Source organism: Chanodichthys erythropterus, chromosome 4 (assembly GCF_024489055.1).
Source record: "Chanodichthys erythropterus isolate Z2021 chromosome 4, ASM2448905v1, whole genome shotgun sequence".
NCBI lineage: Eukaryota > Metazoa > Chordata > Actinopteri > Cypriniformes > Xenocyprididae > Chanodichthys > Chanodichthys erythropterus.
The window spans coordinates 29975520-29993969 of record NC_090224.1 but is presented as its reverse complement, the minus strand read 5'-3'; the positions used below and the strand labels follow the sequence as shown (position 1 = coordinate 29993969).

The 18450-nt window shown below is 35.4% G+C and overlaps 1 protein-coding gene across 2 annotated transcripts in view; it reads left to right on the top strand.

Annotated features, from left to right (window-relative positions):
* cebpz (CCAAT enhancer binding protein zeta) overlaps positions 1-18450 on the top strand; it is a 38612-nt gene that overhangs the window by 15393 nt on the left and 4769 nt on the right. Inside the window, exons 3-12 of one of the 2 annotated variants that reach the window (XM_067384706.1) lie at positions 2052-2283; positions 2748-2910; positions 8571-8659; positions 8739-8792; positions 13175-13277; positions 13362-13430; positions 14124-14190; positions 14274-14380; positions 14465-14525; positions 16593-16774. In XM_067384706.1, the coding sequence (XP_067240807.1) occupies positions 2052-2283; positions 2748-2910; positions 8571-8659; positions 8739-8792; positions 13175-13277; positions 13362-13430; positions 14124-14190; positions 14274-14380; positions 14465-14525; positions 16593-16774 (1127 nt within the window). Of the gene's footprint in view, positions 1-2051; positions 2284-2747; positions 2911-8570; positions 8660-8738; positions 8793-13174; positions 13431-14123; positions 14191-14273; positions 14381-14464; positions 14526-16592; positions 16775-18450 lie in introns of both variants that reach the window. The other variant, XM_067384705.1, reaches the window with a different exon arrangement.

Here is an 18450-nt window from a genome sequence, read left to right as displayed (position 1 = left end):
ATAGTCAGGTGTTCAATTTATTTTCATTACATACACAGTAAAATAGGACTTTGAATCGGATTTGTTCAATGTGGATGAAGAACAACACAGAGGAGCAGAGAGAAAATAATATCTAGGTGAGGGAGAGGAATAGATGAAGGAGGAGAGGAGAAGTTGGATCAGGACAAGGGAGAAGAAGAGGTATGGGAGAGGAAGAAGAATGTGTGATGGATTGTGCATCTGTTTTTTCCACTTACACATGTGGAACCTATGAAAGCTTATTTCTGCCATGAATAGAAAATAAAAACGGTAATTATGTCTTTTTATCTCACAATTCTGACTTTTTACATAATTTATATATAACAATTCTGAGGGGAAAATAAAACAATAAAAAAAAAAAAAAATAGAATTGTGAGATAAAAAGTCACAATGACCTTTTATACTTTTTTTATTCTGTGGCAAAAAAAAAGCTTCAACAGTAACCAAAGGCCATGTATATTGGATTTGTTGTTGATTAATGTTAGCAATTTTTCATTTCAGTAAAAGCTTCATGTAAAGCTTTTACTACAACGATTCCACTACCCCTCTTCCATATATGCAGAATATGTGGTCTGCGTAGGGCACTAACTACCAAGGGTACACCATCCCACCCTCTATAGGGGCAACATCAACACCACACACCCAACCCCAGAAAAAGATTTCAACCAAGGGGCCAACTGAAGTCCTGCATAGGGGACCCATTTGACCAGTAGCTGCCCTGAGCAATTCTGTTACTTTCTTTTTCTCTTTTTCTACTGCACATTCTATAAAATAATGACTCACTTCTGTTGCCAAGAATGCACACATTCAACACTCAACCAAAAATGTAGAATGACTTGCATACATTATACTATTACTGCAGTAAAAGTACATATTTTACATATTTTGTTAGTTCTGAGTGCTGGACAGGACTTTTTTTTTTTTTTTTTTTTGTGTGTGTTGGTTTTGAAGTTTTTGTGTGTGAAACTTTGTGTGCTGCCAATTTGGCCAGGACTCCCTGTTAGAAGAGATTTTTATCTCAATGGGATTATTCCTGGTAAAATATGGGATAAATAAAAAAAATAAAAAAGGAAACTGAATTGTAAAAACAATGAATTTCATATTTTCTGCAGGTAGAACTGAAACATGACAGTAATGCAGTTTTCATAATGCCATTAACTGTTAGTCATTGCGCTTTTATTAACTATTTGTTCATGTTGGATAGAAAATTAGTATGTGTTGAAAAAGGTTTTTAGCATTTTGAAATGTAGAGTGTGTTTATATAACAAAATATGGTTTTGGGCAGAAAATTAACTATTTGGCTAATTGTGTGATGTATGTGTGTTGCTGTGTTAAGAGTTTAGGAAAAAGTACTTTAAGTATTGCTAAACGCTTGTTAGCAATTGAAGAAAAAATAAAAAAACTGTAAATATGCAAATATGGCTTACAATATTTCAAAATTATTTAAAGATTATACTGCTTTGCAGAAGCAATAGGAAAGGAATATTTGGCCAAAAAACAAGCATTTTCTAATTTACTAACTTATCTAATTTACTGTGACTCATTTTAAAAGGATGGTGATTTGTAACTGACAAGCTTTAAAAAAGCAAACGAAAGAGTGCCATAAAATCAGTCTCTTTCTTTGTTATTCCAAGTATGAATTAATCTAATAGCTTTATGCAAAAACATTTGCTTATTTACATAAGTGTTATACCATATAAAAAAAACAACTGAATCTAATTTGTTCCCACATCTGTTGTCATATATTAATTGACATAAGTGCGTAGACTAATTTCAGTACAAATGTATATAGTGAATAAACATGTATTGAATATTTTAAACTCGCGCTTACTCTGTTTTGCTGGTGAATGTGTGCCCAGCCTGTTTAATAAAGTAAAACAATAACAGATTCATTCATTCATTCGTTTGCTATGGACACATGACCTTCAAAAAGTCTTAAATTCTTAAAATTGATTAAAAACTGAAGAAACCATGTTATTGGTAAAGTAACACAGAGAGCATTATGGTTCATGTCTCCATTTGTTTGTCCACAGGAAATTGCTGGACCCAGGATTATTGTCATCCTCAAGAAAGAGTATGTTTCTCAACCTCTTGTATAAGTCTCTGAAAGCTGATATAGTGCTCAGACGGGTGAAGGCATTTGTGAAAAGGTTACTTCAGGTCAGCTTTGAGCAGACCCCTGCCTTTATATGTGGTGCACTATTCCTTGTGTCAGAGGTGATGAAGGACAAGCCAGGCCTCAAGTTACTGCTAAAGGAAGAGGGGGTAAGTCTACACATACCCTCACAATCTACAGTGTAATGTTTAGTCTGATGTTTTCTTTTTATATGAGGAGATACGAACCTCTCATGTATTACCGGCTCCACCACTGGAGAAAGTATGACAGTCAACTTGAGTACATGTGTGCCTTGTAGAACAATCACATTATAGCCTTGGTTTCATTCATTCCTTTTGATATTGTACTACAGTCAATCACTGTTTGCGGTTCATATACTACCCATCACAAAGTTGTCTGTAAACAACTGAAAACATGTTGAAGATTAGTGGACCGGGTGCCAAGTTGTTTAAGTGATATAAGCAGTTTCCTCACAAAAACAGTTTATTCGGTGTACCGAAGCCTCACCTTTAAACTTGTCTGTGTACCGCTGTGTTAGTGCTTATTTTGCTAACTTCGGAGGGTTCTGCCAGGGGTCGGGCTCTCGTTCAGTTTCTTGCTGCTTCTTCTGCAGGATGATGAGGAAGAGGTGTATCAGGATCTCAAAGAGGATATCGATGATGACAACATTGCTGAGAAGGGACCTGAAGATCATGACATGGACAAAGAAAAACACAGCGAGAAAAAATGCCAGATGAAGCCCACTGCATCATGGGTACATCACCAAAATTTGGAAGGTGAGCCTCATTTATAGGCCTGTCAAAATAATTAATTTATCAACTTGTACAATAATTGGGCATGGCATAATATTTCCCAATGCCCATTGTGTTTAGTGTGTGTTTGTTTACATAAGATTGAATGTAACCAATGTTTTAGCCAGTCTTGTCTGCTCTCTGTCGGAGACGGCTATCAGGCATCTCCTCCGCACATACGCACACGCACACACACACACACACAGAAGACTCTGATAGGTGAAAATAATGTGTCTTAATAGATGTTTATTAACGCTTTATTTTACTTTGTCCTTACATGTAATGTGTACTTACTATAGTAATAGCAGTAAATTAGTATGCTTTATTAATAAGGTCTGTATTCACTATGGGACGAAAACGTAATAATGTCTTTCCACTTGGATTACAGTGCTGTTGTCTTGGCAGTAGATCGTTTTTATGACTAGAGGAATGTGAGAGGAAATGGTTTTCGCTGATTTTTCTTTTGTCTGAACTAAAGCATAAAATACCATATTATGCTTGCAGATATTTAAGAAACATGCTAAGTTCACATATTTGTTTCTCCGAAAAACAATTCTACTGCCAATTATTCTACTTTGTAATGCACGTTCCATGTTGGAATGTTTTTGTTTCAGTCTGTGTGATTCCGTCCACTGCCAATTTACCCAGTAGTATTTTGACACCCCAGGTTGCCAGTTGCTGCAAAACAGTTCTCCTTTGGCCGACAGCAAACAGTCCATGATTATGATTCAAGCAGCTTTCATAAGTCCGATTGGGATCGCAATAGTCAAAGTATTTATTCCAGTTCCACCTAGTTGAGGATTGTATTCATCACGCCGGTATGGGACGGTTTGTTGAGGATCTGTGCCACTGGCTGTCGTGTCGATGAGGCCTTCACAGGGGATGGTCTAGTTGACACAATCTCTGCTGACACTTCAGGGCTGCGTTGTCGTCGTGTCTAGGCGCACGTCATCGATCTCACCTGGATACGGCCCCGATCTGGCTGACCACAGTAAACCTCGGGATAAACAGAGAGACTAATATTAGCGTAGATGCCATTCTACTTCTGATGTAACGAGTACATCTCGTGTTTTAGGAAGTGTTTCCAGTTCCGGCTGACCTAATTTATGCAGCTTAATAATCCTTTAACATATTTGAAAACATCAATTGATAATGTGTTGTGTATGCCAGGGTAAAGAGATACGTTTTTAGTCTAGATTTAAACTGACAGAGTGTGTCTGCTTCCCGAACAATGCTAGGAAGATTGTTCCAGAGTTTAGGTGCCCAATAAAAGAAGGATCTACCACCTGCGGTTGATTTTGATATTCTAGGTATCATCAACTGACCTGAATTCTGAGATCGCAATAGACGTGAAGGACTATAATGCGTTAAGAGCTCGCTAAGGTACTGGGGAGCTAAACCATTTAGTGCTTTTGTAAGTAATTAGCAAGATTTTAAAATCTATATGATGTTTAATAGGGAGCCAATGCAGTGCTGACTAGTGTTGTCACGATACCAACATTTTGACTTCGATATGATACCCAACTTAAATATCACGATACCGATACTTAAACGATACTATGGCAAAAACCTAAAACGGCAGGAAAAGTAAATAAATAACATATGACAGAACTTCTTTCTTCACCAGTGTACAGGCTGATAATTCTGGAAGCCATGAAGTTAGACTTAATATAATTTTTAATGTTTATTATTTTCATGCTCAAAATTGTAAATTATTTGCCGTTACTTTTTTTTTATACATTTAGGTGTTTTTGACAGTAAGATTATTGTAAAAATTATGTTACTGTAAATAATTAAAGCAATGTTATTAAAGCATAAATTGGTTTAAAATAACTGTATATACCCTTCACATATTTATGTATTTTTAAATTAATATATCACTTATTAAACTTAGACTCAATAATACACTTTGCGGAGGTCTGCTTGCACGAGTAAAATAAATAAATAACGCTCATTTAATGTTTGAGAGCATAAACATAATGCTGGGATCACATTCACTAACCTGTCGCTCTTTAAATTCTTTGTACAAATCGAGATGTTTGTCGGCACGATGCTTTTGACTCCCTTCGCTTGCGTTATTTTGTAACATCTTTTGCAGACGGGCTTTGTGGTGTCCGTGGGCTTGCCCTGGCTGTCAGCATTGTAAGCAAAATAATGCCATATTTCGCTTCGTGCATCTCCTTTCTCAACAATTTGTGGACGGTCTGCAAGAGCACCTGTATTTGCAACCATACCTCTCGTTTCGTCACCATAAAAGCCATTGCGCAGTTGAGAGGAATAAACACGCACTCAATGTGCCTTAAAAGCAGCGCGCTGCACGCACACTGCCCCCTGCTGTCGCACATTAGGAAATACAGCTGGCACTCACAGTACCGGTACTAATAAAATGAAGAACCGGACCGTTTTTAAAAGCAGGATATCGTGATACCTTTCTAGTACCGGTATATCATGCAACACTAGTGTTGACAGAACCGGGCTAATATGGTCATACTTCCTAGTTCTAGTAAGAACTCTAGCTGCTGCATTTTGTACGAGCTGTAGGGCAACCACTCAGTAGAGCATTACAGTAATCTAGCCTTGACGTCATGAACGCATGAACTAACTGTTCCGCATTTGTCATTGAGAGCATATGTCGTAGTTCAGATATATTTTTAAGATGGAAGAATGCGGTTTTACAAATGCTAGAAATGTGGCTTTCAAATGAAAGATTTGTATCAAAGAGCACACCCAGGTTCCTAACGGATGACAAAGACTTAAAGGGCATATTGCAGGTTAGAGCTTCAATGATTCAATGTATAGAAAAATAATGTACGAAATAATTTTTTTTTGAAAAAACACACATAAATATGCTACATATTCTTCTGGAGTCGTTTTTTTGTGAGAATTTTACTTCCGCATCTGAAAAAATGCCAAATCGGAAGTGACGTAACTCAAGGGAGTCCGATCAATATAAACAATAGGAAAACAATGGATCGCAATGACAGTTGAGATGCTGAGAAAATTGTAAATGTTTATACATACTAGTATAACTAACCACAGCCATACAATTAGCCTGCTATGTGGTCAAGAGAGCAGAGCAGGACAGGACAGAATTAGACAGAATAACGGTCAAAAGAGACAAATTGAGCTGTTGTGTGAGGAGAACCAGTGGAGAACAGGGCAGCGACCGATGTTAGCTTAGCTAACGATATGTGCTCAGACCACAATATTGTACAGATTATTATCATGAATCAGGCAATAGCAAAGCTATTGCTCATCTAGGACTAACGTTATAGATTACTAATAACAGAATCTAATAAACCTTGATCAGGCGTATGTCACACGCGTTAATATCCGTCCACACTAAAGTTACGTGATATAGCGGTTTCTCATCACGACTGATTTGGTAGTTAGCAAATGAAATGATAAAAAATAATAATAATAATAATAATAATAATAATAATAAATAAAAAAAGACTTACGGTGCACAATTCACGTGTTCATCGAGCTGTATCTGTGACTGATCCGTGATCATGTCTCCCGCCGGCGGCCGAACATAGTAGTGTTACTGTATGTGTTTCATGTAATGTTATCCTTTATTCATTAATTCTGTGTTATGAGTTTATTCCTTGCCCATTCATTGATAGTGTGAGGATGTATATGACGCCATGATTATATAGTTGTGTGAACTTGAATGTATACGTTTACAGTATATACATGGCATGAATGAAATTGGAGTATTTACATTACCAGCACATAATTCAAAACAGTTTTGTGTAAGTGTGAGACTGTATGCATGTGTACATAATTTGTATTCATCGGTGTTGAAATTGATTCAAGTAAAAACGCGAAGCATCGCGTGTGTAAGTTTGTTCATATAATATAATCATTTACAGTAATGAGTATTTACAAAATTAGTATTACAATGTTGAACGCGTTTTTTGAAGCAGATGCAGAAGTGAAGTCCGTCTCTTCACCTGCACAAAACACACCCTGGCATGGAAGATGGCAGCGTCCTTTTTCTTGTTAGTAAACCTCTGGGCTCGATGTCCTGACAGGCTGGAGTTTGTGCAGCCTCCACAAACACAATAATGTACCATGACGATGATAAATAGAATACAAAAACTACCGAAAACACACTGATTCACGACCGCTGTTACTGAATACCAACCTACTCTGCACTGAGTCAACACAGAGCTCGGCGATTGACTCCCTTTAGTGACGTAAAATGACGCAACGCTGAAAAAAGTGTTTTTTATAGAGACTGTCACTTTATCTACTAAATTCATGCCCTTATGTCCTGCAAAACATTTTTAAACCCTGCAGTACCTTTTTATATGGTATTTTTGTACAAGGTTATATATTCATCTCGAAAAAAATGTCTAACCTACAATATGCACTTTAAGAGCAGCCATTAAATGTTAGAAAGTATTCTAGGTTATTATGTGCAGAGGTTTTTGGTCCAATAATTAGAATCTCTATTTTTTTCTTAATTTAGTAGTAGGAAATTACTGGTCATCCAATTTATTATATCAGCTGTGCATTCCGTTAATTTTGTGAATTGGTAAGTTTCATCAGGGCGCTAAGAAATATAGAGCTGAATATCATACTGTAAGAGCGAAAACTAAGGCCATGCTTCCTAATGATATCTCCCAAGGGTAGCATGTACAGAGTGAAAAGCAACGGTCCTAGTACTGAGCCTTGTGGTACTCCACACTGAACTTGTGATCAATATGACATCTCTTCATTTACTACTAACTGATAACTGTCAGATAAGTATGACAATAAAACACCTTGTAGACAATGTCATATAACGTTACATTTACTTCAGAAAAGCCATTCAATGTCCAAAAACTTGTTTGTCAGCAAGAAAAATGAACTTGCAGCATGGAATTTTGCTAAATACATTTGTTATATTTCATATTCATTCTATTTTACTTAAAGGGATAGTTTGCTTAAATTAAAATTGTCATCTACTCACCCTCAAGTTGTATCAAACCTGTATAAAAAATGTTATTCCCCATTTTTATTGAGAAAAAAATACTATGGTAGTCAATGGGGGGTGAGATCTGCTTGGTTAAACTGCTTGGTTAAATTAATATTTGAGTGAACTATCCCTTTAACCTTTTCTTCAATATTTAATGTTTGAATAAATCCATTTTATAACAGCCATTTAAATGTTTAAATTAAAAAAATGAGTAGAAACATAATTGTCATTAAATTTATTAGCATAACGTTATTAATTAACTTTAACCTTTAATATTATAGTTATGTACCAGGGGTTAAATATATAGTATACAGCATTAGTTGAGAGATTTTTTTTCTTTGAGGAAATTTTCCATCTACTGTACCAGATAGGCCCCAAATTAATAAGTATTGAATCAAAGTTAATCAAATCCATTTGAGAAATTTGTGTCAATGCCCAACCTATAGTGTCAATAAATGTTTTTTTTTGTTTTTGTTTTTTTACTTGAAGCAAATGTTGTCCATTACTTTGTTGTCAGAGTGCACCAGAATGCCTTATATACATGTTAAAATCATAAAACATTTTTCCTGGTGGAGTATACCCCCAGTCACCTCTACAATAATTTAGTTCTTAGACATGTCACCTTTTTCACCTCTTGAGAGTTTGATGGTCTGTTATTGCAAACCCCTCTTGTCTTCAGGTGGTGTAAATAAGGCAATATATGACCCCATGAACAGAAACCCTTTATACTGCGGAGCCGATCACACGACCCTCTGGGAACTGCAGAAGGTACCAAGACTAATCCTGTCTTTCCATTCTTCTCATTGTCACTGTGATTTATGCTCAAATGTCATGCTCTCTCTTTCAGCTCTGCCTTCATTTCCATCCCTCCGTGGCTCTTTTTGCTAAGACTCTATTGCAGGTAACGACTTTCTCTTGTTTAAAGTCACCCTGATAATAATATGCTCTCTTTTCACTGTAATTATACACACTCCTGGTCTTATTGTGAATTATTTACAAGTGCTCGAAAGCTTTCGAAAAGTTTTCTTTTGTAATCTTTCATCAGTAATTTGCTCCACCTCGAAACAACTCTTTTGCCATGCTGCATCTAGTGTAGACAGCATCACTGATTATAATGGGTTAAATTGTCTGTCTTGTCGCTCATGTCCAGCGTGTAGACACGGTGATAAATGCCAACAAACAACTTTTAATTTTAAGAGTGTACAGAGACAAAAGTGCCCGTTTCAGATTGTTTCTCTACTATTCACTGCCGCTTGGCAAAATAGTTTGTGCAAAATAGTTAGTGCCACCAAGTCATAGTATTATGTAACAGCAATGGAACCGGGCACATGACCAAATGTGTGCATCTTATTGGTTGGCTAGTTTTTTATAGTGCAACAGAAAAGAGATTAAAACCCCTCTCCATTTAAGAAAAAAAATTTAGTAGTTATTATATTTAGTAGTTAGGTGTAACTACTGTGTACTTATTTTTTGATGCAAGTAAAATGTACTTATTGTGTTAATGTTGTATTGCAAAACACTTTTGCTGCTGTTGAGGTGGGATATGGCTAACTTTAGGATGGGTTTGACAGCAGTACGACTAACTCTAAAGAAAACCATTACAATATGCTCCATTTATATTCCTCCAGACTTAAATTTGACACACACAGACCTAGATGATCTTGTAAATCAACTTCCATCTCCTTTTATTCTCATGGGAGATTTTAATAGTCATAATATACTGTGGGGCAGTGATCATTGTAATACAAAAGGAAAGAAGATTGAAGACTTTATTAATAATAATACCTTATGTCTTTTAAATAATGGGTCAAATACTTATTTACATCCTGGGCATGGAACTTACTCTGCAATTGATCTAACAATATGCCAACCAGAAGTTTTTTTAGATTTATCATGGAAAGTATTGGATGACCTTTGCGGAAGTGACCATTTTCCAATAATAGTTACTATTAAAGGAAAAGAAGAAGAGGCAAAAACACAAAGATGGAAAATCAAAAAAGCTAACTGGTATCAATTTCAAACTTTATGTTATGGGAGATTTGCAAATTTTGTGGAGAACAGCCCAGACGCCTTGGAAAATTTTACAGAAACGCTAATGTCTATTGCAAATGATACAGTCCCAAAAACATCATTAAACAAAAAATCTAAACAACTCCCATGGTTTAATGATAAATGTAAAGAGGTTATCAAAGAAAGGAAAAAGGTTGAAAGATTTTTCTATAAACATCCATCAACTGAAAATCTTATTAAACTCAAGATTGCTAGAGCAAAAGCAAGAAGAACCATCAATGAAGTTAAGAAGGAAAGCTGGAGAAGTTTTGTTGCCAGTATATCACCTAGTACTCCATCAACCAAAATCTGGAATCTGATACGGAAAATGAAGGGTGAAACCATTGGTTCGCAAATACAGCACATCAAGCAACATGACTTACTCTTGACTTCAAAACAAGATATTGCAAATATTCTAGCAAGAACATTTGAAAAGAATTCATCTTTTGAGAACTGTTCTCCTGCTTTTAGAACATTCCAAATTCAAGAAGAGAAAGAGAAAATAAATTTTAGTTCAAATAATTTAGAGCCATACAATCAGGATTTTTCCATGGAAGAACTACAACGAGCAATTAGGAAATCCCATGATACAGCGGTTGGACCAGATAAAGTTCATTACCAATTTATAAAGAACTTGCCTCACCTCTTTATGAAGAAGCTTCTGGGAACTTTTAACTCTATTTGGATATCAGGAAATATCCCATCTTCTTGGCTTGAAGCTGAAATTATTCCTATCCCTAAACCAGGAAAAGACCATTGTGATCCTATAAATTATAGACCTATAGCTTTAACTAGTTGTTTATGTAAAACTATGGAGAGGATGGTAAATGATCGTTTAGTCTGGTTTCTGGAATCCAAACAACTTATAAGTAAGGCTCAATGTGGTTTTAGGAAAGGTCGAAGCACAACAGATCACCTTGTCAGTCTTGAAAGCTATATCCGTGATGCTTTTATTAAAAAAGAACATGCTGTAGCTGTTTTTTTGACTTGGAAAAAGCCTATGATACCACCTGGAAGCATGGAATCTTAAAGGATTTGTATCGACTAAATTTTAGAGGACGTCTGCCAATCTTTATTGGAAGATTTCTTTCGAATAGAATTTTTAGAGTTAAGGTAGACAATACTGTGTCCAACCCGCATAAACAAGAACTTGGAGTTCCTCAAGGAAGTATTCTATCAGTAACTCTTTTTAGTATTAAAATTGACAGTATTGCTCAAGTTATTGGTTCTGATGTTCTTTGTAGTTTATATGTAGATGATATCTGCATTTGTTATAAGAGCAAGCATATTAACATTATTGAACGAAAAATCCAACTAAAAATAAATAAAATGCTCTCATGGTCAGTACGAAATGGCTTTAAATTTTCACAAACAAAAACTGTCTGTATGCATTTTTGTCAACTTCGTTCATTACACAATGAACCAGAATTATTTTTGGATGGAACTCCCATTAAAGTCGAAAAGGAGACTAAATTCCTTGGCATAATTTTTGACAATAAGCTGTCCTTTATTCCACATATTAAAATGCTTAAAAAGAAGTGTTCTAAAGACATGAACATTTTAAAGGTTTTGTCCACAACTAAATGGGGAGCAGATATGACATCACTTATGAACTTGTATAGAACACTGATCCGATCAAAGTTGGACTATGGAAGTATTGTATATGGATCTGCCAGGAAATCATACATACAATCCTTGGATACTATACATCATCAAGGCATACGACTAGCTTTGGGAGCTTATAGAACATCACCAATTCAAAGTCTATATGTAGAAGCTAATGAACCTTCCTTGGAAAACAGACGATTAAAGTTGGCCTTACAATATGCAATTAAATTAAAAACAAATAAAGGAAACCCAGCACATCCAGCAGTTTTTTCAACCCAGTATTCAATAATGTATGAAAGAAAACCAAATCATATTCGTCCATTTGGTCTACAAATAAAACCTCATCTGGAAAATCTCAAATTAGATTTAAACATCCTGGAACAAACCCACTTTTGCAAAATTCCTCCTTGGGATATCAAAAAACCCTTTATTTTGTGGGATTTATCAAAGAATCAAAAATCTGAAACACATCCAAATGATTATCAGCTACAATTTTTAGAAATAAGAGCTATTTATCCCCAATATACTCCAATATACACAGATGGATCCAAATCTGGAAACCAGGTAGCGGCAGCTTTTGCTACGAATGAAGTACATCAAGGAATACGTATTCCAGATCAAAGTTCAATCTTCACAGCAGAAGCAAACGCTTTATTGTTGGCATTAAAATTTATTGAAACATCTTCACAGAAGAAATTCTTAATAGTGACTGACTCAAAATCATGCCTGGATTCACTGGAAAATATGAAAACTGATCATCCAACAATAGTCAAGATCTTCATTACATTATCAATGCTGAAATCAAAGGCTTTTAACATCTACTTTTGCTGGGTACCTGGACACTCAGGAATTGCTGGAAATGAGAAAGCGGACAATGCAGCAAAAGAAGCACTATCCACAGAATCAATAAAGTGTTCTATACCTTTTACAGACTTAAAACAAACGATAAAAGAATACATCAAAAATAAATGGCAATCAGAATGGGATCAATGTCTAAATAATAAGTTGCGTGAAATAAATCCTGATGTGAGGAAAAAACATAATTCCTGTTTTGATGAACGATGGAATCAAGTTATATATACAAGATGTAGAATAGGACATTCAAAAATGACACACCAATTTTTACTCTCAGGAGAAAACCATCCAAAATGTTCATCTTGTCAAAATCCATTGTCCATTAAACATATCCTTTTAGACTGTATTACATTTACCCCTGTGAGAAACCGTTTTTACTCTGTTGATAGTTTTGAAAAGGTTTTTAATCAAGTGAGCCCAAGCATGGTTTTAAGATTTTTAGAGGAAATAAATTTGAAACATCTTTTTTAATCTTCCTTTGATTTAATTATACTTTATTCTCGCCATGAATATAGCCTTTGAAGCTGGTATGGCGTTAAAAAAGAAAGAAAGAAAGGATGGGTTTGGTGCTATGGGTAGGTTTAAGGGTGGGTTAAGGGGTAAGGGAAGGCTCACCAGTGTAATCATAGATGTAATTACAGAAATTAATTGCAAATGTTACATGCATGTATTTTTAAAATAGAAGTACAATGTAAAAACATATGTAAACAATTATTGAATTAAATGTTAGTACACACCTAATATAAAGTGGGACCTTCATTTGACCCCCAGGGAGAGTTCATTCTGTACACAGGGGATCCACTTCAGGACTTCACACTTATCCGATTCTTAGATCGCTTTGTATTTAGGAATCCAAAGCAAATGAAGGGAAAACGTAAGCAAACTCTACAAAATTACAATTTAAACTCTTCAACTGGTGACTTCATTCATTTTGCTAATTCTATTCTTTGTATTCTAGAAAACACAGATGCTACGGTGATGCAGCCCAAATTCAGGAGGACGCTCAGCAATATTAAGTCCTTACCTGGTGAGTCCTGCATTGTTGTGGTTGACAAGTAAAGTATATAAGATGGTCTGTAGAGTTGTTTTCAGCTAACTAATGGAGCTATGAACATTGGATAACTTTCCTGAGGTCTCCTGCACAACTTAAAATATTTTTGTGGGCAATGGGGGCCTTGAAGTCAAAGAGGTTTAGATTGGATCTCAACTAGTGATCAACTAGTTGAATTGCCTATTGTTCTAAAGACTTTGCAAGCATGCATGACTTCCATCTGCGAACAGTGTTTAGCAAGTCATAACATTGATTACACTTGCCACAAGTTAAGCAAACTTGAGCAAATTCATAAGTTGGTGGTAAGTTTTCTAAAATGATCTCTGAACTCTCTGGAGTTTCATTATGTGGTAGTTGATGGTGGAGTCTCCTTAATGCAACATGGTCTCATGCTTCTCATAAACACACCAGTAGTAGAACAGTAGTAGAGGGTATGTATCATCATTAAAGATATGTCCCCTCCCCAAGGTTAAGGGTCATCAGGACCTAGTTGGAATGCAGCCTAATGAAGCTGATACATGTTTGATGAACATAACTACTCCCAATGTTTCTACAGTGTATTCAACTTTTGGACATTTTTGTAGACAAATTAATTAATTACAAAACATGTATACATATTAACTTATAAAAGTTCATGAACAACAGCAATTTTTTTTCTTTTTTGTGCAGTTAACTGTGATGAATATCTGGCCAAAGAGGAGAGTCAGATACCTGTGGATGAGGTGTTCTTCTACAGGTTAGTAGAAGCGTCAAGCAAATACTAATGACTGTTGTCATTTAAAAGATGAAAATAATCTAAATTTGTTATGTGTCACTCAGGTACTTTAAGAAGCGAGATGCAGAGAAACGGTGGAAAAGGCCAAACAGACATGAAGACAATGAGAGTGTGGAGGACGTTGACGATGATGAATTTGATAGGGTTCTTGGTAGGCCTTGAAATCAAAACCATTTAGCATTATACTTTAGATCATCCTGTTGTGAGTAACCTGCCCAAACCTTTGTCTCCTCAGATGCTTATGAAGGCGACAGCTTTTTCACTGAGTTCAAGGATGATGACTTGGACTTTGCAAGGTATGTTCAGTGCTGTTTACACTGTGAAACATACAATTTAACTTATCGTGTTGTAACAACAATGCAGGTGTGGTGTAAGGCACCCTTTCCTTGTGTCCTATTTGGGAAAGAGCTAGATTGTGAGGAAAGAAAAAAGGCTGTTAAAAATGTCCCTTTCAATGCACCAATCAGGATCAGTGTTCTTTGTCATGTTGCCACGATAGCGGAAGAGAGTTCAGATAAATGCTAAATTGGTGAAGAGAAGACTAAATAATTTCACACAACGCAATGTTTATTAGAAACTTCTTGATCGACAGTTTTATTTATGATCTTGTCAATGAAAGCATTGCCATGCATCATATTCATAGCTAAATTTAACATCTGCACTGGAAAAAATATTTAGCATGGCCTTTTATGCTTGAACAAGAAAAAAATATTCATTTAAAATATGAAATAAATGTCATAACCATTAAATTGAACTTTCTCATGCATGTCAACACATTGTTACAACACTAATTTTATGTTTTAAAACAAATTAAGCAAACTGTATGTGTTTCTTGAAAATGATTGCAAACAAAAACAGTGGGTTTTTTTTTAGTATTAGAAGGTTCTATCTGAGTTTGACCCATTCCAAAAATCTCCATTTACAAATTTGAGAGGACATTTATATTGTATATTCAGACTACATTTAGAATATGTTTAGTATATTTAGAATACATTTTATACATTTATATTTATAATACATTCCCTGTCATTTTCATGTTTGAAAACTTATATATAGTTTTTTAACTTATATAGTTTTTGCTATATGGAATACAAAAACTTTGAAGTTCAATATCTCAAAACTGCTCAGAACGCAGATAGAACCTTATAATTCCAAGGGGACGAGTAGTTTTCAGGTACAAAAATACAGAAAAGTAACCAAATGTAAAATAACATTGCATATTTCACTCTATAACAATTAACAATTAATTCTTATTAAACTTACAAAAGCTATTCAGTCAAGAGCAATGAGTGATTTCCTTGTCTTTTGTTGTTTGTTAAAGGTGCCCTAGAACGTACTTTCACAAGATGTAATATAAGTCGCCCCCTTTAAATCTCGCTCTCCCTGCCCCCCTTTACAAGATGTTTGTCATGCATGCTGCATGCATGCTTCGGATCATGCGAGTATAGTATTTATTTGGATGTTTACATTTGATTCTGAATGAGTTTGATAGTGCTCCGTGGCTAAAGCTAACATTACACACTGTTGGAGAGATTTATAAAGAATGAAGTTGTTTATGCATTATACAGACTGCAAGTGTTTAAAAATTAAAATAGCGACGGCTCTTGTCTCCGTGAATACAGTAATAAACGATGGTAACTTTAACCACATTTAACAGTACATTAGCATCTTGCTAACGAAACATTTAGAAGGACAATTTACAAATATCACTAAAAATATAATGTAATCATGGATCATGTCCGTTATTATCACTCCATCTGACATTTTTCGCTATTGTTCTTGCTTGCTTACCTAGTCTAACTCAGCTGTGCACAGATCTAGACGTTAATACTGCCGGCCCTTGTCTAATGCCTTGAACCTGAGCTGGCAGATGCAAATATTGGGGGCGTACATATTAATGATCCCGACTGTTACGTAACGGTCGGTGTTATGTTGAGATTCGCCTGTTTTCCAGAAGTCTTTTAAACAAATGAGATTTACATAAGGAGGAAACAATGGAGTCTGAAACTCAATGTATGTCATTTCCATGTACTGAACTCTTGTTATTCAACTATGCCAAGGTAAATTCAATTTGATTCTAGGGCACCTTTAACATTAAAAACACAGACAACAGCTTTATACACAAATCCAAAATACTGATACACTTTCTTGATTGTTTACGTTCACATAAGACACAACCTGCTATGTCTTAATTTGTCCATTCAAGTGCAAGACTGTTACGTGTTATTTTCAACAAACCGTATTATATATGCGTTGTCAGATTTGAGATTTATTTGTTTTACAAATATTGTTTTAAATTATCTTAAAATCTTTATCCAGTAATGTTAATAACAGTTAATGTGGCCAAACAATCTTTGTTGCAGCAATGTTATGCCTAAGTCCAAGAAAAGTAAAGATCAAGAAGATTCTGATTCTGACTCTGATGACCTTGATGACCTTGATGATGAGGAGGTCTCTTTGGGTAGTATGGATGATTTTGAAGATGAGTGTGAGGACGAAGGTGGAGAGTTCATGCAAACAGAAGAAGATGTTGATGATGAAGCAGGTGTGTCAAAACCGCAATTTTCATTATCCAGCTTAACAAAAACAAGTATGATCTCATAATTTCAAAGATAATGCAAAATGTGAAATGGAAAAGATTTCCATGTAGGGATGCTCACATTGACCGTTTAACCGTTAACCGAAAGTAAGAATTTTAACCGATTAATACTATCAGTTAAACGTTTTTTTTTTTTTTTTTGCTGCATGGTAAAAGAAAAATATGCTATATATACAGATATGCTTATTTGTTAACTCGCGGGGCGTTTCTCACGTGCCAGAAACAAGCAAAATGAAGCGAGCGAAAAGAAGTACTGACCATTTCGATAGAGGGGACAGGGGGGTCAGGAGGACCCCCGCAGTTTTGAAAAGACAGAAATCGACCCCCGCACTTTTGATAAGGGCTGCTTCAATCAGTCACAATATATCATCTTTTAGCTTAGGATATTTTCTTTCAAATGAGACCATTTTCAGGTTTCTGTGAGCTTTCGTTCATAAATAATCAACTGTTTTGTCGCAGATGTGAAGAACAGGAAATGCGCTCTTGAACAGAGAAACACGCAATCTCCAAGCAATCGATCACAGCGTGCTAACGTTTTAGGACAGGTCGATGGTATATAAATCGTGGCCGAACGTTAGCGTTTGTCAATCAAGCCAAACCGTCCATTCAGAAACCGAGAAATTTGACAATTTAAGGCAGGGGTACTCAAGTTCAGAGGCCAAGAGGGCCGCATTTTAACCCAATGAAATGCGAAGGGCCACAAATTATAACTTGGATCGTAAGACTTTTATTTAGGCCTACTTAAGACAATATTTGTAGTTTTACTGTTTATTTACCAAAAGTGCAGTTTATTATCTAGCTAAGTCTTAATAGTATGGTGTCCTTTTTAAAGTGTCACTGAACATGGTAAATGGCATTTAAAAAATGATTAATAACTTGTCTCGCTGTATTGTTAATGTACAAATGCATAAAGAAAAACAAAGTTTTCACAAGAAATTTAGGGACTGGCTGTTCTGGCTGATAAGAGTTTGTCCATAAGACGAAAACATTGCACTTTTTATAGTCTTTTTATCCTCCATTGCACCTTTTTAACACTTTTTATAGCACCTATTTATACTCAGAGAATAAATGTTTTATTATTTGTATTATTATTACCTACCTTTTAATTTGGTCAGAATCCAAAAATATTTTTTTCTTTTAATGTTCAGTCACAATTATGAATTATCTCAAATATGAATTATCTAACTATAACCAATGTTGTAAACATGATAAAGAAGATATTCTCCGTGAGCTCAATGATGTGATGACAGATCTGTAATGGGAGCGCTCTCTGCTTGCTTTCTGTTTATAACACATTTGACATTAAGAATAAAAGGTTTGTTTTTTATGATGAAAAGTTTGGGGAATGTCAACTGCATTTCATCATGGAAAAATAAGGTTACTTTGTTTTTTACTTGCGCGCACAGTCACGAGCCTTTGATGGCGTTCACGAACACAAGTGCTCGACACATGCGCACTAGAGAGATTCATGCTTGTCTAGTCTTTTTCGCTCAAATAGTTACAATAAAATGTCTTTGTACTTGTTTAAAATTAGAGTTGCTGGTATCTTTTAATCCCCTCAAACGAGCGCTCTTCAACACGGTCGTTTGTTGTTACTCTTGTTCTGTGTTCTCGGTTTCTTT